At 41.8% G+C, this 22470-nt stretch overlaps 2 protein-coding genes across 7 annotated transcripts; both read right to left on the bottom strand.

Moving 5' to 3' along the window:
* Nucleotides 1-720: 720 nt before the first annotated feature.
* On the bottom strand, nt 721-4946 carry LOC311501612 (N-acetyllactosaminide beta-1,3-N-acetylglucosaminyltransferase 2-like; the record flags this gene model as incomplete). 6 transcript variants are annotated; one of them, XM_084563542.1, is made up of 4 exons in its annotated part: nt 4514-4946; nt 2838-3798; nt 2022-2246; nt 721-1944 (listed from the first exon to the last, which is right to left on the bottom strand). In XM_084563542.1, the coding sequence occupies exons 3-4, from the start codon at nt 2055-2057 to the stop codon at nt 721-723; spliced, it is 1260 nt and encodes a 419-aa protein (XP_084419668.1). In that variant the 5' UTR covers nt 2058-2246; nt 2838-3798; nt 4514-4946. The 6 variants fall into 6 exon arrangements, with proteins under 6 accessions (XP_084419668.1, XP_084419667.1, XP_084419666.1 ...); XM_084563541.1 differs by having other exon boundaries at nt 2838-2977; XM_084563540.1 differs by having other exon boundaries at nt 2838-4946.
* A 343-nt stretch (nt 4947-5289) lies between these two features.
* commd1 (copper metabolism (Murr1) domain containing 1) lies at nt 5290-13201 on the bottom strand. Its single transcript, XM_084568793.1, has 3 exons — nt 12876-13201; nt 10041-10331; nt 5290-7868 (listed from the first exon to the last, which is right to left on the bottom strand). The coding sequence occupies exons 1-3, from the start codon at nt 13047-13049 to the stop codon at nt 7764-7766; spliced, it is 570 nt and encodes a 189-aa protein (XP_084424919.1). The 5' UTR covers nt 13050-13201; the 3' UTR covers nt 5290-7763.
* Between the last annotated feature and the right edge of the window lie 9269 nt (nt 13202-22470).

Raw genomic sequence — 22470 nt, 5'->3', positions numbered from 1 at the left:
GTACAGAGGAGGGGTGGAAAACTTTTTTTAATGCTTTTAATGTACTGCTACTTATTTTGACATGTGTATGTCTAAAAGAAGCCATAAGTTTAAGACAATAGATTGAAGGAAGAAGACTGAGAACCTGAGTTGTTTTTGTGATTATTAGCCATCTGGCAAATCATTAAGACAGAAGGGACATTTTATTAAGACTTTTGTGAGCCACTGCTTTTAATTACCACAAGCAGCAAGTTAAAGTTTCGTATATTTAGCATTATCAAGCCCCAGTGTGTTGACACATTAACATTAGCATGTAACAACATAATGTAGGGTCACATGGGAGCCCCTGTAAATGATACATTTCCTCACCTCAGCCACAGTTCAATGTTCAAGATAATTAAACACATACTTCACCAATATGAACCAGCTTACAATCCAAAACTGGAAAGACAGCACGCTAATCTCAGTATGTGTCCAGTTAGGATCCAATAAATCTGGAATTTGTGCACATGCTATCTGAGCATTAGCATCACTGAGGTGTTATACAGAAGACTTTATTTTTTTCATTTGAATTTAATCAACTACAGTTTAAGGAGAAGAAAAAAAACAGCAAATAAAATGGACACATAGCGCTGATTCAAAAACACGGTCCATAAATAATTTTAATGACGCTAACGCAGACATTTTGATTTTAAAATGTCAACTTCAGCAGAGCAAATAAACAATGATGAATACAGCAGTTCACTGACAGTCCAGCTCTGGGTGGATGATCCAAGGCCAGATCTCCAACATCTCCTGTGGTGTCCGGCTGTGAACCAGCATCAAACTCTTGTAGATGCAGGGGCTGGACCTGTGCTTCTCCTCGATGTCAAATGTCCTGAAGCCGGGGTGCTTTTCAGGAACCAGACCAAGCTTCCTTAGACACATCCCTGTATAGACGTCATCAATGGGGTATAAGACTACCTGCCGAGATGCATTGAAAAGGTGTGTAGCCACCTGCCCAGAGTACAGATAACCTCCCCCACCAGCGTAGGGCGGGTACTCTCCCTCAAACACACTCTCAGGGACAAAGTACTTCAATTTCCGGTCTCGGTGCGGACCTGCGTTGTTGATAACATCACCTATGAACAAATCCTTGGCCCTGACGTCCGACAAGCCTTCCAGAAAGTCAATGATTCGTAAGGTGTTAACAAAGACGTCATCATCACCTTTCAGAATATACTTCGCTTGAGGACAATGTTTGCTGAGCCACTCCAGAAAAAGGACCTCCTTCACGGTGAGGTTGAAGAAAGTGTCCCTATAGTCCCAATGGAGTAGGTCTTTGTGAAGCTTCGCCTCATGGCCCAGCATCCACAGCATATCTGGGAAGTGGTCCAACGACAAGGTGTTACCCAGCAAGAATACCGTCACTACAGTCCGATTGGCTATGACACCAGCTCTACCCCATGTTTCACGGATAGCCTGCCGCCGGTCAAAGTGTGGGATCAGAGACTTGACCGCCAGTAGCAGGAAGGGTTTTCTGTCACAGACATGGGGCTGATTGATTAGCATGGGATATGTCCTGCAGTGGATGTGCAAAAGAAAATCCTGGAATCGCTGTGGAAGGGTGTTGTAGTCCAAGATTTGTGTGGGAATTCTGGGGTCTGGTTCACAGGGGTCTTGTGGTCCAGTGTCATTCAGCCAGTCCGGCAGCATGAGCAGGGATTTGGTGACGAGAGCGGAGTTGATGATGGGGTTATGAAGGAAGTCCAGGCGCTGCTGCTCCTTGTTCCAGAATGACTCACTCGGTACCTGGTAGTGCCAAAACCTCCTTGACGGGATTGTAACCTCATGGCTTCCACTTTTGTTTTGCCCAAGTTTCCACGAGACACCCATCAAGATACAGATGCAGATGTTGAGCATCATCACCGTACAGATCAGCCTTGTTTTTCTAAAGGCCACCGGTATGTTGCATCCCCTCTGCATCTAGACAGAAGACAAGACATTAAAAGAATAATGACAGAAAACATCTGCAGTGTCATAACCTCAGCCGGAAAACTTACAACTAAGCCAGGATATAAAGGGACATTTGGAAACATAGAGACAAGCAGGTCGGACGTCAAGCATTTAACAAAATAGGACAGGAAGAACTGGTTACAGCAGGCCTGTCTCAAAGCTTTCTCCCTGTTCAGTTTCAGAGCTCAGACCAGCAGCACACAGGGCTGTATTTACACCCCTAATCCTCCAGGAATGGGCACAGGGACATTTTCTTCCTCCTCCTCTTCTTCCTTCAACAATGACAGAAAGGAATCACACATTTCCAATTGAGCTGTGCACATGACACTAGTTTCCTGGCAGCTGTCTGCGTCAATGTATACCGACTACACATTCCACAGAGCACATCGATATTCAAAACCCTGCAGATACAGCAATGGAGTTCAAATCCAGTATTTCTATTAGTTGCAAGTGAAACGTATGAGACTGGACACTTGAATTAGCAAATTTACCGCATGATGTCACTGCTGTCACAACTTAGTAATCAGCTGTTTGGTCAAGTTAATTGTGTATATCTACTATCAGGAGATTAGAAGAAAGTACAGAAAATAGAGCGTATTTTGTCTGTGTCAAAGAAAACTCACTAGTTACTGCTTGCTCAGATGATTCTGGATAAACCTATTATCAGAACATATTATCAGAACTGACAAACTGCTATAAACATTCAGTCTAATCCAATAATCCTACAACAAACTCTAACTTCATGAGGGCTGTTAAGGTTGCTGATTAAACTCTATGGTTGTTTTAACTGCTATAGCTTATGGTGATGTTGCCTCATTGTCAGTTGCTAAGTCTGGACACCTCGTTGTGTACACATCACTTACCTTTCACATACCTGTGACTGATGGAGAGATGATTTGTCACTAACGTCTGCTGGACACCCACACCTCTACTGGCATGGTGTGGATGAGCTCCAGGATGGAGGAGGTTGTCACTAGTTCTGGAGTCATCAGGAATTTAAGAACTGAATTAAGATAAAAAAAATAATTATTTTGAGCTTATATATTACATGTCTGTGGTCAAATAAGCTAAAGTCTTGTAAACTGTAATGTCATTTGGCCATGTTCTTAAAGTACTATCATCATCTTGTTTAGATCCATAAAGCTTACAGGTTGCAGATTTAAGTAAACGCATCTTGATCGAAACAAAACTTCCATTTGCATGTTTTTAGATTGATGCACTAATGTGAAATAATCACACAGAGATGGAGCTGCACTTACAAAGAAAAAGAAATGAAGTCTAACTCAATGCCTGGCGTACAGGGCATATCCTGTCAGGTGTGTTCATGTCTTCACTTGCAGAAATGACTCAGAGATTCAAGTGGAAAAGCGGAAGAAAATGCCAGTGAGGTGCTTGTTTGTAGATGTCTGTAGATACTGGTCAATTTCTAGCTCTCATCTTTCTTTGTATAAAATTATACCTAAAAATAAAAAGCTACAACAATGAAACATAAATACACTCTACAACTAGCGACAACCTTCCTAAAAGGATTTCAGTAACATTCTTTCTTCATCTTTGAGTAAGATGGTCTTTGCTCTTTGGGAGCCAAAGACAGAATGATCACTGTCAGACCTCCCTTATGTGCAAATGGTAAAACAATAAACAGAGTATTATAAAATGTGACATTTCTGCAATGTTTACCGCTGTGAGAATGGAGTATCCAGCTACATTAGTTCTTTCAGGAAGACTTTGAAGATCACAGCATCAGCCATACCATTATTGTACCCGGCTGGCCTTAGGCAGATGGTCCCTCCATATGAGCTGGGTTCTGCTCAAGGTTTCTTCCTGTTAAAAGGGAGTTTTTCCTGCCACTGTCACCTTCAGGCTGCTCTGGGGGTTTCAGGCCGGGTTTTGTAAAGCATCTTGAGACGATTTGTATTGTTATTGACGCTATATAAATAAAATTGAATTTAATTGAATTATGACCTATTCTCCTGTCAGTGGTCACAATGTTGTGGCTAATGGTATAATATTGCTAACAGTATATGGGCTACTTTACCCTGGTCTAACCTGCAAAGGTATTAAAATGCCACCCCTGTGTAACTCTGTAATACTGTGTGGCTCTAGAAATGCTGCACAATGCTCACTTACACCTAATTCATTATAAAATATCACAAGTTCAACTCTATTAATTTAAGTTTGCTATAACAAGACGTGTTTAAACAGATCATTGAGGATATGACTGGGAGACAACTAACAGACTGGAACAGACTTTCAGGAGAACTTGTTTTAGCGTGTGAACAGATACATTCCTGTATCGAGTATGTGTGTAGAAGTCAAGGGACCCACCATTTGACCTTTAGCCTTAACTTGTATTTACGGTGAAATGTGTCCTCATTCATTTATGGGGTCTAAAGAAGTCTTTAAATTTGAATCAGAATTAAACACATTGTCTGGAAACAACTAAATAAGAAATATAAAAATAAATAAATGAACACCTGCACCAACTACAGCACACAGAGCAAAGTTTAAACAGACAAATTTAAATAGTGTCCCAAACCTTTCAGACTGGCTCTTCGGTCCTATTTGGGAAATACATTTACACGCTGTTCAGCCCTTTATTTAAAGCGACTTCCAAGTCTTTCGGACGGTGCGTTTTAGAGAACTGGACGAGCAACAATCCTCCTTTCATTATTAACTATGCAAAAGTTTAACTCTTCAACTGTCAACTAAACTCAAACATGGAAACTAACTCACATCCACCTTCCTCTGAGTGGATAAAGGTACAACAGGAGCGTGCCTTCCTGTGTTTTGCGCGCAGTGACTCCTCCCTTTCAGCAGACTGTGCTGTGTTGGAGCGTCTTCAGAGGCGCATCCAGACAGTGTGAGGCCCTGGGGGCAGACAAAGGGCCCCACACTCAATCTTAGCATTAAACTATTCAAGAAGTGTTTAATTGCTGAATAGATGAGTGGGAAAACTGGTTTACTGTATATTTAACTGTAAATGTAATAATGTTTGTGTAAATCAAACTAAATGTCAGCCAGGTGATGCTTGAGGTACGTTGACTGAAGACACTCTAGTCATGTGAATATGCTGCCCCGCTGCTGTGGAGCAGCTGAAACCCAAGATTATAGTTGTATGTGACACATTAAAAGAATAACCTATTTCTTTCTAGAACAGAGAAGTAATTTCATGGGTGATAATATTAAAAATCTGTAGGATTTAAAGGTTAAAAAGGTAATAAATAGTATTTAATGAGATTGATTAAAACGTCTAAAATAATCAAATTGGTTAAAAGATGGTTAAACTGTTAAAAGTGTTATTTTATAGTATATACTTAATTGTTTCTCAATTGATCTGATCCCTAATCTATCTGTGATCCACACAGTAATCTTGCTCGAACGATCTGTGATCGATTGCTTTTGTCCTCCGCTCGCGTACCTGGGGAACTCGCGATATTTTCCTCATGCCAGTAAAAAGTTACTGAGGAAAGATCGCGTCATATACAGTCAATGGTCATTAGGCGCGTTCGACTTCATGCAGATCTGAGCAGATCTGACTTGACGTGATGCATGCTGGGTAGAACAAGTTCATTTTAACCAATCATATTCGAGATCTATGAGCATGACAACCCAGCATGCATCACGTCAAGTCAGATCTGCACAGATCTGCATGAAGTCGAACACGCCTATTATTTCTCCCCTGTTTTCAGGGGCGCAACATGTACACGTCAGATTGGTGCCACTGGGACATTAAACCTCAAACCCTCCATCTCATCCCCAAACTCTGACTCATCCTAACCCTAAAAATACCCCAGTAAAATCTGTTTGATTAGGGAAATCACTGAATGGGACGCTAGGCTGTGTCCGTTCCAAACTAATCTTTAGTTCAGATTTTTAAATCATTTACAAAGTTGACTCAAAAATCCCAAAGCAACTGCAGGAATAAACCAGTGGCTCATTTCTGTTATTTTAAATAATGAAGAGACAGGGCAGTATGTTTTGCTCCAGAATGCTTTAATAATCTACCTACACTAATAAACATGGCTTCCCGTGAAGATCTAATTTGTTCATCTGTCCTCGTAGAAACGCAGTGACTTATCAATTTCAATTTTATTCCATCATTCAAACTATATTTCTGATTAATAAACCATTTTCCTCCTGAGGCCATGTTGACGAATACTGTCTACATTAGACTTACAAATACTAGCAGCTTGTCACAGGAACATCAGATCGCTTGGAGATGCTCTAACCTTTTTCTTTATCTCCACAGACAGCTGGAAGAATCAACGTCTGCCGTACTAATTCAAAATATAAAGCTGATAATTACGATACAGATAATTTTATCTGGGACATTTTCTGATGCCCCTTTAACAGCATATGACAAAAGAGCTTTTAATCAATTAAACATATTTTAGGAACAGCAGAGTCTTGTCTGTTCACAACAGTTTTAGATCCAGTTAAACTTCTTTCTTCATCCTCTTGGATTTCAGCAGAGCAGCTGATAATAGTACAAATGTCACTCTGACACAGCAGCTGTATCCAGAGACTCAGAAGAGAGTCTTGCATGGTGTGTGGGCATGGTTGTCTTAACAAAGCTGCTGGAGTTTGTCTCCATCCAGAAACCATCCCAGGTATTCAATTAAATGAAAAGAAAGAATTAGAGTTGATGGGGAGAGTTAAGATGCTCATGGGACATTAAATTTCTGAAACTGAACTGATGAACTCTTCACAGCAGAACTGTTCTGTCACATTCTGGTAGTCGAGTGCCGATGTCCTGCAGGTTTTGGTTCCTCTTAAGAAATAATGAGACACCAGGTCGTTGTTACTGTCTTTAAGGGACAGGACAACTCTTTTTACTTACCTACCAATGCAGTAATGGAACAAAAACAAGTTTTATCTGCATAACCTGAACCTTCTTCACCCACTGGGACTATCCTGTGCTTTCAGCTAAATGCTAACAGGCTAATAGTTATCATCAGCTATCACACCCTGGGTTAGTATGTTTTGCTTTAAGTATCAAGCGACTCCATGTTATTATTCTTACAGGGATAAAGTTTCACTGAAGGAACTGAAGCTATGTGCCAGCCATTGCAAACTAATGATAGCATTAGATATTAAGTTTTAGCTGACTCGTCAAAGCCTTCACAGTTTTGAACTCATGCTGCCTTCAAATAGATCTTGTGAGCTCATGGCTATGGCATGGGAAGTAGAATAGACAAATGAGGTAAAATCTGCAATATGAAAACATCACTAATCGGAAGCTGCTGGTGTGTAGACGTGTTCGATTTGATTCTGGATGCAGGAAATGTAAACACATAATGAAAGAATGAGGTGTATGTGAAGTTAACCAGGTCATGGTATGTATCCAAAAAAACAAACAAACAAGACAAGTGGACTTGCAGGGTTTCATGAAAGAATGAGATGTTGGAAATATCAACACGTTCCTCAGACATATTATAAATTTACAGAAAAAAACTTTCACATTCTTTTATGAATATTACTGCTCAATTGATGTTCTTGGCCACACCTTTGTTTGCTGTAAATTCAATCTAAACACTTTGCTGCTGTCGCCACAACAGTAACCCAGTCCAACACTTTCAATAATGACAACATGTTAACATTCAGTATGTCCCTTCAGAAGCCATGTTGGATCCATGCTGGCTAACAGAGGTCTTGAACAACTCCTGCCTGCTTGCGATGCCATTGAAGGAGATGAAATGAACCCAAAATCATTTAGTGAGAAGAGTCTGTAGGAGTTGTCTCTCAGTCTGAATCACACTGCTCTGCTATAACTCTCACGTTGAGTTTCAGGTATGAATGATTCTGTCGATGCGTTCCTGGATGTCAGCCATGTTCTTCAGTACCTGGTTGACTTTCACTTCATCAAACTCAAGACACACAAACTCAGAGTCCTGAGAGAGACAGGGGAAGACGGACATTTCATTAGCACACATTCTCTATGCTCCTGTTTAGATTTCAGACAGACTGTGCTGGGATTATTGATTAGTAATTCTGATGACGTAGTGATGTAAGGTTCATAGAGACACACATCACAGATAAAGATGCAGGTTTTTGTTTTGGTGCTGGGACTGGTTACTGTTGGGGCTCTAATTAAAAGACAACATTACGTATTCATTTAGATAAAGTTAAGAATCACACCAGATTGTTTGGAGAGTTTAGAAACTACAGATGATTCATCTCGTAAATCTTTTGACCTGGTTAGAAATAAACAGACTATAATCATGCGAGTTTCTGATCTAACCACTACTTAGATGAAAGGTCCTTGTTTCAGCTTCGTGTTGTGTCTCAGTCGACATGTTGTAGTATTCAGTTAATGCAGAGACACCTGGAAACATTTTAGTCTAATTTCCAGTCTGAACTGAAAGAAAACCAGGTTCCTCCTCAGTGGCCAAGGACATAACGTCCTCCAGCTCCTCTGGGAATTTAGAGTTTATGGACACCTTGATGATTAAATTCACCATACCAGCTGCTGCACCTATTTCTGCAGCCCTCAGGCTCCTCAGGCTCCTCAGGCTATAATTAAATTAATTTGAATGAACTGATAATATTGTGTATATATTACAGTAGTTTAGTGTCACATAGTACAGTGAAGGTGTGTTGCTCTAGTCTGCTGACCTGCTTTCTCTGAGCTCTGGGACCTGCAGATTCATCAGGAAAATAAACTCCTGAGGGACAGCAACGCCTCACCAGGACAGCACACCAAAGGGTGTACTTGCATTATTATGCCATATTATCATTACATTAGTGAAAAAATGGTCTCAAAATAATGTTGACAATAATATCGTTTATCGGCAATAAATTGTGGGACAATATATCGTCCAGCTAATTTTGTTATTGTGACAGGCCTAACTGACTGGTAGACCCAAAATGTGCCAAGAAAATATTCCACCATTATATCACAACCAGCGGCCTGTGGACTGTTGATACAATGAAGGCTGGGATGGATTCATGATGCTGATGCCAAATTGTGGACATTTGAGTTAAAGCAGCCTCTTCTCTGACCTCTCTCATCTGAGACATTTTCATCCACAAAACAGTCTGTCACTGGATGCTTTTGGTTTTTAACACCACTTTAAATAAACTACTGTTGTAAAAGCCTCCAGATGTGGAGAAGCTTCAGAAATACTAAAACTTATCTAGGTTTCCATGGTGTAAGTCACTGAGACCACATTTTTCCTCAGTCTGTTTGATGCGTATAGTTTCTGACCTGTATCTGAAAGATTTTATACATCGCACTGGTGCCACATTTATGTTCATTCTCCATTTATATTGATTTCTAGTGCACGTGACACAATGAAGAGGTTAGAGTCATGTGTCATAGATGTGTTTTCTGTATTTATCACTTTATTTATTCTTCAGTGCAAAGTAATAAGTTTCATGTTGTGGATTTGATTTGAGTCCACAAACCCAAACTCATTGTTACCGAACAACTCTTAATATAACGTTTTATTCATTAGCATCCACATTACAACTTCTGAATTAGATGTTGTTCCATTTTGTACCAACAGTAAATGACACAGCTGGAGAAGAACGTCGGGACGGTTTCAAATGTGAAACTGAACAAAGTTCCAGCACTTTGATTTAAACTCAACCCCTAAATATGAAGTTGCCCTGAAGACCAACCCCTGAGAAAGAATTTACCTTTTTCACCTAGTTCCCACACAAAATAATAAAAGAATGGCTACATTGAGCGGTTATTACTGAGCTTTATCAGACACCTTCCTGGAACATAATGTTCACATCTCTTAATAAACCCATGGCTTTTATACCAACTAATTATAATTACGCAGACCCTCCAGTTCTGCTGCCACGTCGTCTGACAACAGTGTTAATCACTGACACTGTCCAGGATAAGATGAGTCCCCATCTTGGCATTTCAGAGTTTTAGTAAACTGTTTTAACTGTCTTGAATATAAAATATTTTTAATGTCAAAATTATAAACACTTTTTCAGAAAACAATTATTTAGTAACTGACTCTACACTCAATGTTTATTTGAGCAAAATGCTGCAGAACACTGAGGCCATACTTGTCACTGTTAAACCTAATTCGATAAGGCCTCACCTGTCCGGTTCTGCCGAGCTCCAGCTCCATCAGGGCGACTGGGCCTCCGTGTGCTGCATCACCGCGGCTGGCCGCTGTCTGGAGGTCCACCCTCCAGGACAGGCCCCTGAGGCTGGGCTCCCAGCGGCTCTGAGACAACAAGCTCTCCCTCACCCGAACCTGCTGGCTCTTCCAGAAGCGAGAGAGGGCGGCAGCCTGTTCTGGGCTCACCCCACCGCTTCCCTGCTTCTTGGTCTGGGCTGTGAGGAAGGCCTCCAGCTGGGCGTGATCCATATCTGCTGTAGCGATAGACTAAGGGACGGAAGCCACAAGTCAGACTACTACAGGACATTATCAGTGTTTCCCCTATCACTCCACCGACAGCACCCGGTGTCCCCCCTGAAAGTCAAGATAATCTCGGGTCACTTTTCCTATAGAACATGTCCGAACCATTGTCTTATAATAAAAAATGATGTTACTGATCTAATTTAAGGGAAGATGTTTCATCTAATTTTCTTCATCGTGGCACATCTACGCTAGGGCTGAACGATATATCGTTATCGTATCTATATCTAGATATGAACATTCAAGATATTAATATCGAAAAAGCAACGATATAAACGATGTAGACCAATGACAAACATATGAGGGCGGAGTGAGGGAGACTGAGACGCACACACACACTACACACACTACACACACAGCGGGGAAATTAAAAAGAAATAAAGTAAAGTGAGCGTGTAAGATAATGCGGCAGGTGGCGGTGCAGAATAGAGGGTGACAATTTTTCGGGACTCCCGCGGGTCACGGTATTCCCGTGGGAGTCTTGCAGTACGGGAGTCAGTTTCACTGTTAGTAACGTGACAGGGACGGGACAGAGCAAATAATCAACGGGAGCGGGACAGAGCCTGAAATTTAATTAAAAAGTGACGCTGCACCCAACTTTAGACAACAACACAGGGAGCGGGACGGGATCTGGGAGTCTTTCTCTCGTGATTTTGCGGGACAGGATTTTTGTTGGGGGGCAGTCACGTGATCGGGATATGACGGGAGTATTTTTGTGGGCTTGGGATGGGAGCGACAATTGATTCCCGTGTCACTAGTGCAAAATCTGATTTGGTGCCAAAACATAAATCATCTTCCATTATTTGGAGGTATTTTGGATTTAAAAATGATGATGTAAACCAGAGCGAGGTGTCGTGATGGTCGCTTGGCGAAAATTGCGACGAAGCACAAGAAACATGTTTCACCACATGAAACATGTTTCACCACATGAAACATGTTTCACCACATGAAACATGTTTCACCACATGAAACAACACCATCGTGTGCTGCACCAAGAGTGTACTGCGAGAAACACCGGAGACTTCTCAGTCATCCCAAAAGAAGCCCAATCAAAGTTTGATTGGGCTTCTTTTGGGATGAAGCCCCAGTAGCGTTACACCGTATGAGTCGACGTCCACCAGACATAAACACATTACAGACGCTATAACATACTACATTGCAAAAGACATGGTACCTGTGTACACAGTCTAGAAAGAGGACTTTAAAAAAATGGTTTGGACGCTCGATATCGAGATATCTGGCATAATTATCGAGATATGAAATTTTGTCCATATCGTTCAGCCCGAGTCTACGCTTCTCCTTCACTCTCTGTTTTACGATGGGCGGAGCTCGGCAATAAAAGTAAGTCGATAAATACAGTACATAAAGAATGAATGGGGAATTATTTCAGTTTTCTTAAAATAGATGGGCTAGATGTGTCCGATTTTGCATTAAAAAAGCACTGGAGATGTTCTTCCAGAAGCCGAGAAAGATCCACAAATAGTTGTAAATAGTTGCAAGTAATTGTATCTGTAATCTGTACAAAAAAGAATGATATTGTTAAAGTTGTTGGAGAGAAAAGAGATTCCTGTTTGTTGACTGTCAACCTGTTTGGCCTGCCGCTGCATGCACGCATTCATGTTTTTTTTTTTTTAGTTGTTCCTAAAGTGTTTTTGTGTGTGTGTCTGTGTCAGGCTGCATCCTGCCGGGGATGGCTGCTGCCATCAAGGAGTGTCATTGCTATGGGGTGGGGGTGCCTGGTCTGGTCTAGGTGGGGGTGCCTGGTCTGGTCTGGTCTAGGTGGGGGTGCCTGGTCTGGTCTAGGTGGGTGCTACATGTCTCAGTAACATCCACACCAATGAATGCCAGGTCCAGAAGTTTCCCAGCAGAACACTGAACTGTCACAAGATAGTTTAAATGTTATTTACTTCTCCTGTCAGTGGTCATTATGTTGTGGCTGATCGGTGTATACAAAAATGACAGCGCAAAGCAGAAGCAGCTACGCAACCAAACTTTTGATATACTGTTCTCAAGTACTACAATAATAGTATTTATATTTCCATTACACTTGTTTAGAAAGGCCCTTCCATCTACAGTGACTGATAATAAACCCTTGGCCACTAAGAACATTTAACTGGATGTTGAATATGATCTTCATTTGTGTTTTTGTTGTTTGTATTGTATCTGTTGTTGTCATTTTCGAGTTACCTGCTGAGCCACGTGTCTCTTAAATTAAGATTAAACTCCAGTGATGATGTTTGTGTTGGTGCTGCCCCCTGCTGCCCACAGGTGAGACTGATCATTAATAAGTGTCAACCAGTTTAGTGCTTGGACGTCAGTATTTAATAGGCTATTTAACATTAAATCCTTTACTAAGTAAAGTCTGCTTCTACTTTCAAAAATATTATTTAAGGATTTTAATTACGCCTGGACTATTTCATTCTCGACATCAGGTAAATAATGGCGCTTTGTGCACTGTAACTTCAGGAGCTAACATTTCAGCCTAACGTTACTTCCAGGTTGAAGTTTTACCTTTAAGAGGCCTTTCATCTTCTCGAGCAGAGCCTTGAACTCCTCCTGGGACGCGTCGGGGTAGAGCTCGTCCTTCAGCAGCTCCTCTGTGATTTCGCTGTTGTTATAATATATTTGTTGAGCTATTCCATTCAACAAACCGCTCAGAGACTTCGTCGCTTCCACGTCCGCCATGTTTGCATGTTACTGTGGTCACGTGAGGCGGACGAGTCGTATCACGTGAAATCCGGGCACAGCGAGGCATTGTGGGAGTTGTAGTCTTACTTGACTTTATTTTCATTGATTAATCTTCTGTAACCGCTTGTCCTGTGAAGGGTCACGCAGGGATTATATTTTCTATCGCTGGAAATTGTTTCTGCCTGGAGCTATAGATCTAAAGGCACATATTTCCAGCTACCAACTCTGTTTGAAATAAATTACATCAATAAAATTAATCATGATCAGTTTATCCAAGTGTTGGTCTAAAAACTGAATCTCCTGATCTCATAAATCCAGCTGCCTGACAGGGGAACCATTGATTTCATAAGACTCTGTAAGACAAGCATCCTTCATATATTTAACATTTTATTTATTTATTTATTTAAATGGAGTGAAATACATTTGGAGTTAAGATGGGCGTAATACGATCATTTCAGTATTTTCCCACTTCATTCCCAATATATTTTGGACCAGGACAATATGTTGTCAGGTATTTATGTTAATTTAAAGATTATCTCATCTTATCTTATTAAACTGTAGTTTCTTTGCCAAAATGTGATGACTTGTTTTGACATAAGTGGGGATGGTTGTAGCATTACTTTAAAATCATTAAACCATCACATCAAACAAAGAACATTATTATTTTTAATTTTTAATTTCAAAGGAAGTGTGGGTTGAAATGTACACTGTGCAGCATTTGGGCCAATCATACCTGTACTCCAGGGTGACCAACGTTCACTTGGCACTGCTGTGTACGGTGTAAGAACAGATTCATGCACCCATATGTTGTTTATTGTCAGACCTAGATGTTCTTCACACAGATACTGTAAAATAAGCATAATCTATAGTAGTTGAACAGAAAGTGGATTTTGATTTATGGTCATACACACAGAGTGTTGTTTCTTTTTAAATGTTCCCTCACTTTAATATCAGTTTGGGCAGAAAGTTTGAACTTTCATATAATGTTCTCTGGTTTGTAAATGACTGACAAACAGACAGACCAGGATGGATGCTTAGCTTAGCTTTAATCAGAAACAATGCAGGAATGCAGGAAGATTACAGTAATAAAACAAAGTAAAATATAATAAATGGTGTACAACAGTCCAGTGACATAACTACTAAACATACTATTTTAAACACAAAATGTCTTGATTCAGTGTTTTTTTTTTTTTTTGTGAATATAGAAAATCGCTGTAAACAAGAAACTTATTTGTTCAATTTCATTAACTCATTTGAAAAGCATGAAGGTTTCTTAAGGTCCAGATTCAAAATATCACAACAGATTAAACTAATTCAATATTATTGTACTGTGTATTTACAGTTCAAAGGAAATCATACCGTCACATCCAACAATGCTCAATAGTTTTTGATTAACTGAGTAAAACATTTTTGGCTCCTGGAGCATCAGGAACCAAGGAGCTTCTTTAGAAAGTTGTCAGGATAAGGCACCATGCCAAGAGCTACGTTCAAATCATTTCTAACTTGCCTGACTAACTGAAGATCAAAACTGTATCACAGATATACTGTTTATAACAGCATACGTATAGCACTACAATAAATGCTGTAATGTTTTACGCTGTGTAATACACATTTGGTGTTCTACTGGGTTTTTATGGAATTACTATTCAACATAAACTACAGTGTGTATTCATGGTTAAGAAGGAACAGTCACAAGGTGGCCGATGTATGGGTTCTAATAGTTTTTTGATACAGAGGAATAAGATATATCAGACTCTGGATTACACACCAAACTTGCAAGCTTTTCCCATTTGATGTCACCAGTGAAGCATGACACCAGTTGATGGATTTAGAAAATTAAATGGGTCTTTTCAGTTGGCCTGGGTCAGCTTTACAAATTCTAGCATTTAAAAAGCAAATATCAGAGAAAGTAGGCTAATGATTAAATCTATGGAAAGAGAAGCAAAAGCGTCTCAGTATATTCTGCCTCTCAGGTGCTTATCTAACCTGAGTCATTACAGGTCCTGTTAGATTTATCCCCTACGCCTGCTTCTGTGCCTGCGCCCTCTCCTTTGCATGCGCCCTCTCCTTTGCCTGTGCCCTCTCCTTTGCCTGCGCCCTCTCCTTTGCCTGCCCCCTCTCCTTTGCCTGTGCCCTCTCCTTTGCCTGTGCCCTCTCCTTTGCCTGCGCCCTCTCCCTACCTTGCGCCCTCTCCTTTGCCTGCGCCCTCTCCCTACCTTGCGCCCTCTCCTTTGCCTGCGCCCTCTCCTTTGCCTGCGCCCTCTCCCTACTTTGCGCCCTCTCCTTTGCCTGCGCCCTCTCCCTACTTTGCGCCCTCTCCTTTGCCTGCGCCCTCTCCCTACCTTGCGCCCTCTCCTTTGCCTGCGCCCTCTCCCTACCTTGCGCCCTCTCCCTTGCCTGCGCCCTCTCCCTACTTTGCGCCCTCTCCTTTGCCTGCGCCCTCTCCCTACCTTGCGCCCTCTCCTTTGCCTGCGCCCTCTCCTTTGCCTGCGCCCTCTCCCTACCTTGCGCCCTCTCCTTTGCCTGCGCCCTCTCCCTACCTTGCGCCCTCTCCTTTGCCTGCGCCCTCTCCTTTGCCTGCGCCCTCTCCCTACCTTGCGCCCTCTCCTTTGCCTGCGCCCTCTCCCTACCTTGCGCCCTCTCCTTTGCCTGCGCCCTCTCCCTACCTTGCGCCCTCTCCTTTGCCTGCGCCCTCTCCCTACCTTGCGCCCTCTCCTTTGCCTGCGCCCTCTCCCTACTTTGCGCCCTCTCCTTTGCCTGCGCCCTCTCCCTACCTTGCGCCCTCTCCTTTGCCTGCGCCCTCTCCCTACCTTGCGCCCTCTCCCTTGCCTGCGCCCTCTCCCTACTTTGCGCCCTCTCCCTACCTTGCGCCCTCTCCCTTGCCTGCGCCCTCTCCCTACCTTGCGCCCTCTCCGCCCTCTCCTTTGCCTGCGCCCTCTCCCTACCTTGCGCCCTCTCCTTTGCCTGTGCCCTCTCCTTTGCCTGCCCCCTCTCCTTTGCCTGCGCCCTCTCCCTACCTTGCGCCCTCTCCCTTGCCTGCGCCCTCTCCTTTGCCTGCGCCCTCTCCCTACCTTGCGCCCTCTCCCTTGCCTGCCCCCTCTCCCTACCTTGTGCCCTCTCCTGATCCTGCAGCCCCTCCCCCGAAATCCTTTGCACTTCCTAATTTTGCCACCTTTCCCGTTTTGTTTGTGCCCTCCAAGTGGTTCTACATCAGCAGCACCTTCTCCTTGTCCAAGTGGTTCTACATCAGCAGCACCTTCTTTTTGTCCAAGCGGTTCTACATCAGCAGCACCTTCTCCTTGTCCAAGTGGTTCTACATCAGCAGCACCTTCTCCTTGTCCAAGCGGTTCTACATCAGCAGCACCTTCTTCTTGTCCAAGCGGTTCTACATCAGCAGCACCTTCTCCTTGTCCAAGTGGTTCTACATCAGCAGCACCTTCTCCTTGTCCAAGTGGTTCTACATCAGCAGCACCTTCTCCTTGTCCAAGTGGTTCTACATCAGCAGCACCTTCTTTTTGTCCAAGCGGTTCTACATCAGCAGCACCTTCTTCTTGTCCAAGTGGTTCTACATCAGCAGCACCTTCTTTATTTGGCTGTGCAGTGTTTGCAACACATGAGGTTGCAACATCTCTACCAGAAGAACAGCTAGTACACTGAAAGGAAACATCTCCAGGTGTATAACAACGGAATATGTTACTGAGGCCAAGTTTGGAAATACCAAGCCGTCTAAAGGATATAGCCAATTGAATTGGGTCTGTATCTGGATCTTGAGCTACTTTGGAAAACACAAATGCATAACCATGCCAATTCTGAGTGATATCTCCAATGATGCCATTGATGCCGTTCTCCTTTGCATCTGGGGCTTCTTCAGAGTAAATTACCAGGACATTACCATGACTGTTTTTAATTAACGGTTTTATGTGTTGAAGGACACGAAGCATTGTGTCTGCTGCAACCACCCTGGTGCCTTGGTACACTTGACCCTGCGAAACTGCTTCCTTCACTCTATCTGCTGAGTCGTCTTGAAGGACCTCTTTGAGATTGTTTGGGTCTTGGTTCTGTGGGATGTTCGCAGCCAGACTGAATGAGTCACCCAGTGAATACCTGCCAAAGATACTAATTTTAACTATTTTGGTTCATGTGGAAATATACAGATGGCAGCATAGGTGGAAAGTTTGCACAGTGGAAGTGTGGGTACACAGGAAAGTATTTGTATGTATTTTGCTTTAAAGGCCAAGACAGTCATGCTTTGGTTTGGTTTGGATACCTGTATACACAGGTATACTGTTAATGCAGCCCTGTCAGTGAAGGATGTGAAAGTAAATGTTCATGAATTTAAGAATGTCAAAGATCTCTTTTACGGTCTTACTTTGGCAGCACCTGTGGCGATTCAATCTATGCCTATCTGTGGATATTCCAGGCTCTGGTTGCCTAGGTAACCCTCTTGAATATTTCACAGTGAAACAATAAGAATAAAAAAATAATGTTAATGTAGGGCTGGGCGATAAAACGATAACGATATATATCGCGATAGACACGTGATCGATATCAATAGAAAGTACGTTCGATAGAATGTTCGATAATTTCACTTGAACTCCGTTAGAGAAAAATAGGAAGAAAACCCGGAGCCAGAACTGCAAGTCATTCTGGGGGATGTAGGCAGAGGAAGGGCTTTAGCCTCTTGACCTATCACGGACCAGCTAAGCCAGGTTGGTGGCATCAACAACAACAACAACAACAAAAAGAACGGCGTGGAGTGAAAGGAGACAAAAAAGGAAACGTCACGTCACCAGTTTGGCAATACTTTGGTTATTTTAAGTCAGACAAGAGTCAGACCGATGTTGTCTGCAAACTTGGTGGCGAGTGAGCATATTAATTGGCTCTTGTCTCTCTTGAGTAGTAGTGTAAGAGTCTGTTAAGTTTCGTTTATCTGCCGGCCGAGTGAGTGGCTGCTGACTCTCGGTTAAGCGGGGATCCATGAGCAGCGGTTATGAGTCGGTGTAAGTTTCGTTTCTCTGCGTATTGTGCGTAAGTGAGTGAGTGTCTGAGTGCCTTAGTTTGCTAGTGGTCAAGTCGGGTAGTACGTTTTGTTTCTCTGCCGAGTGAGATGTAAGATGATTGAATGGTGCCGTTTATTGATTATATATCAATCAAACGTGGTAGGACTCAACTGAGCCAGTTAAATAGACGTCAAGATTCATGATTCTTGAGTCGTCTTTGATGGCCGGTTATATGAACCGAATCTTTTTTTCCATCTCTACTATTAATTAAAAATGAATGAAAATGAAATGCTAGTGAATATGTCACTGTTATCATTTTTTTTTTAAATTAAAGTGACGGGTAAAAATGGGTTATGATGGGAATTTTATGACCCTGTCAGTCAAAATGACAGACAACGAAAAAGTCTAGCGCAACCTCTGATCAAGAGGTACACGGCAGTGATATAAAGAAATAATGGATGCAGTTCAGCACAGTTGAGAAGTCTGGGTAGAATAGGTTAAAAAAAAAAATCAATAATTATCGATAAACACTTATATCGCGATACATTCTTCAGCCATATTGCCCAGCCCTATGTTAATGTATGAATGGAGTGAGCTCTATATTCTCCATTAGCATGGTGAATTTGGTAAGAACTAAAAGTCTGGTCAGTGTTTCCTTGTGGAAAACATTTGAAGAACTCTGAAACTGTTTATTGAAATATGATGTGCTCCCATTGGTTATCACCTTAAAGTTGAGATAAGTTTAACTCCATACTCACCCACTCCATGTCAACCAAGGATTGATCAGAGACAAGACATAAAAAAGAGAACTTACTCATTCTTGATGCCTTCTACAATCTGTTTAAGCCAGCTCGGGTCTACAGCAGCCATGCTGTTTTGAACAGTCAGGAAAAAGGTTAGCACCATCCAGCACAGGCCAGCCATCTACCCAGAGCAGGTTTAAAATAAAGTTATTTAACACACAGCACAGACTCAGAATATATAAAAACTGCAGCAAGAAATAAACAGATTATAGTCACAGACTATGCCAGTTCTACTTTTATTACTGTAGCTAACATTTTGCATAGAGTGGTTGGAGATGGATAAGTAGCTTACCCTAGCACCTGTTCCCAGCTGGTTCTAACAGCCTACAAAAAAAAACAAAAACAACAATATTTGTCTTACAGAAAATCCTGCTAAGTCCTTAAAACTAAATCACTTCAACGCATATTCATTTCAGAGCTGAAATGCTTGGTCAGTTGACGTAGATAGAACATTAATTAATTGATTAAGTCAATTTTCATGAAGCAATGAAAAGCATACAATCTTGTAGCTTCTCAGATATGAAGATTTTTGCTTTTCAAACACAAAAATATGACATTAAAAATGTACTTTTAGAAATACAATTTAAGAAGAAACTAAACAAGGTTATGAGTAGTTTAAGAATTATGATAAACTATTATTGGTTGCAGCCATAGTCTGTTTTGGTCTGAGTGAAAATGTACCTTCTTTGGAGAAAGATGTGAAGCTGTCCACGCCTCTTTATTTGATGGTAGCGTGTTAAAAATAAGATGCAGCTTCAGTCTGAAGGGTGTGTTTTTATATACCTTGACTAAACCACTCACAGTGGCTCCATATCCTTATTTGAACATGTCTTCCAAAAAGTAAGAAGTGAGTGACGCAATCAAGTCGATCAATACAAGTAGTACTGAGAAGTTCTGAGACAATTTGGTGTACGTTTCTCTTCTTTATATCATCCATATTTTTCATCAACCTTTCAAACTTTGTTCCTCACACACATCAACAAACCCATTGTCAGTTCACAGTTTTCCTTCCTTGGACCACTGACCACTGCAGATCAGGAACACCCCATAAAAGGTGCAGTTTTGGAGATGCTCTGACTCAGCTGTCTCACTACCACAATTTGACACAATTTGTGATCATCAGCGTCAATCACTTGACTAGTGCAATAATGTTTTGGCTCAATGGGTGCATACAATTTCTAGCACCAGCCTCATTAAAGTTGCTGTTACTGTTTAAACTACAATCTGTGTAATGGTAAATTAAAAGTGGCAGTCTGCTACAAACAACAATGAATAATCTCTAACAGCTCTGAGCACAGGAAGCAGAACAGATGGATGTATAAGAAAGTGGAGACAGCCAATTAGAGATGAAATGAGATGAGATGAGATAAAACTTTATTTATCCCCGTGGGAAAATGAAGGTGTTACAGTGACAGGACAAGACAGTGAAAAAGTAACAACAGTAAAATATATTAATGGTACAAAAAGTATTTAAAGGCTGTATAAAGTTCTAAATAATTAACAAAAAAACTACTAACAACCTTAACCCTAACTCTAATAATTACAGTTGGTGAAAAATCAACCAACGTTATTGAAAGGTTGCAGTGGTGGGGAATTCATGAATATCATGAATAACACTGACAAACTTCAATGGGAAGATTGATCTGAAAACAACAACCAAAAAAAAGTATTGCACCAAGAATAGCATGAGTATGGGTACTGCGCTTGAGAAAAACAAATTACACAGAATGAAGTAATACTGTGATAAACAGGTATAAACATATGTGTTGTGTATTTTAGTTGTGGATGAAACTCAGCAGCAGACCTAAGAAATACTGATGTCAAAGAGTGTGACTGCTGAAGGGACAAAAGACCTCCACACCTTGCACTGTGGGTACAGCAGTCTCTGGCTGAAGGAGCTACCTAAAGCCCCAACAGTCTCATACAGGGGGTGAGAGGGGCTGTTGTTAAAGACGGACTGGGAGCTTGTGAGCAGTTGAGAGGTCAGGGGATGCAGTTGGGAGGAACTCAGAAGCTGTTGGTAAAGAACCCCTCTTAAATACAGAACAGGAGGAATATGAGGCAGCTAATCTGATGATGATCATCATTCATCAGCTGATAAACAAAGGATGATGAAACTAGTCTGGTAGTGGGCTTCATCTGCTGCAGTGGTTAAAGGACGGGGACACCGCCAGTCTGTTTTAGGCTTTTGGATTAGACTGAAATGTCCTGCTAAATTTGTTAGAACATTTAGATATTACTGACAGAGAAATAACAAGAAGTATGAGGTGTGTACGTGTTTGTGACTTCAGTAGGAAACACTGCTGCGGTCCAACAATGAGTTGTGTGAACTTAGCTGGAGCATGGTGAGTCATTTAGAGCCGAAGATAAGACAAGGACTTCTGCTTGATGAGTGACTAGTTCCTTTTACATTTAGCCTCCCCCCATGTGTGAAGGAAATAAAAGTATATGAACTAAAGTTAACACACGTCACAGTTCTCTGAAGATTTATGCTGTCCCAGAGCTGGATAAACCAGAATCTGTCAAAGTCCAGCTTTAGCATCCAGACCAAACTTCAGATTAAGCACTATATTAACATTATATTGTGAAAGTCTCCATACATGTTGTGTTAGTGCTGTTTGTTTTGCTGGAGACTAATGAGAACTATCTTTGCATGTGTGCACTGTCGTGAGTTTGTCTGTGTACAACAATTCATAGAAACACAGTGACATCAATCTGGGATCTGCTAATGTTATGGCTCCTGCTACCAACATGATGTTGCTCTCCGTGTATGCAAATGAAAGGAAAATGATGAAAGAAAAAAAATATTAAAAGAAGAATGCATTTATTTTCCAGAAACGTGCCCAAAAATCATCGTCATGACCAAAATGAAAACGTGTTGATCCGTGTTCCTCTGATCTTGAGATACTCTAAGCTGAGGACACTCCATGCAGGAAAGGCTGCAGGCCCACATGGCGTCTGTCCCAGAGTGCTTAGGGCCTGTGCCACCCAGCTGTGTGGAATCTTTTTTTTTTTTTTTCTTTTTTTTTGTCCTGTCCAGCATCGAAGCAAGCAGAATAATGATCTGTTCATTATGTTGTGCTGAGCAGATTTTGATTTGCCAAGGGGAGCTTTATGGATGATAAGGCTCCTCTTGATAATCTAAGTTAAACTTATTTAATTTTATTTTATTGTTTATACATGTTGTGTGGAATCTTTCAACTGGTCTTCAACATGAGCCTGAGTCTACAAAGGGTACCTGTGCTGTGGAAGACATCATGCCTCGTCCCAGTGCCAAAAACACCACGCCCCTGCAGCCCCAGTGACTACAGACCGGTGGCCCTGACCTCACACATAATGAAGACCCTCGAGCGACTGGTTCTGGGACAGCTGCGAGACATGGTCGACATTCAACTGGACACTCTTCAGTTCGCCTTCCAGCCACGACTTGGAGTAGAGGATGCCATCATCTTCATGCTCAACTGTGCATATGCTCACCTGGATAAACCGGCAAGCACATTCTTTGACTTTTCCAGTGCTTTTAACACCATCAGGCCGACTCTTCTGGGTGACAAGCTCAAAGTAATGCAGGTTGATGCCCCCCCTGGTGTCCTGGATCATTGACTACCTCACTGG

This window comes from Chelon labrosus, assembly GCF_963514085.1.
Source record: "Chelon labrosus genome assembly, chromosome: 2".
Lineage (NCBI taxonomy): Eukaryota > Metazoa > Chordata > Actinopteri > Mugiliformes > Mugilidae > Chelon > Chelon labrosus.
Note: the sequence above shows the minus strand (reverse complement) of the source record. Positions and strands in the feature narration are given on the sequence as shown.

What these genes read in the sequence shown, in the direction of transcription:
- commd1 (XM_084568793.1), bottom strand. Translation starts at nt 13,049, where the DNA reads ATGGCGGACGTGGAAGCGACGAAGTCTCTGAGCGGTTTGTTGAATGGA. An exon ending in AGATGAAAGGCCTCTTAAAG is followed by an intron (nt 10,332 to 12,875) that starts GTAAAACTTCAA and finishes TCCGTCCCTTAG; the next exon opens with TCTATCGCTACAGCAGATAT. An exon ending in AGCTCGGCAGAACCGGACAG is followed by an intron (nt 7,869 to 10,040) that starts GTGAGGCCTTAT and finishes TGTCTCTCTCAG; the next exon opens with GACTCTGAGTTTGTGTGTCT.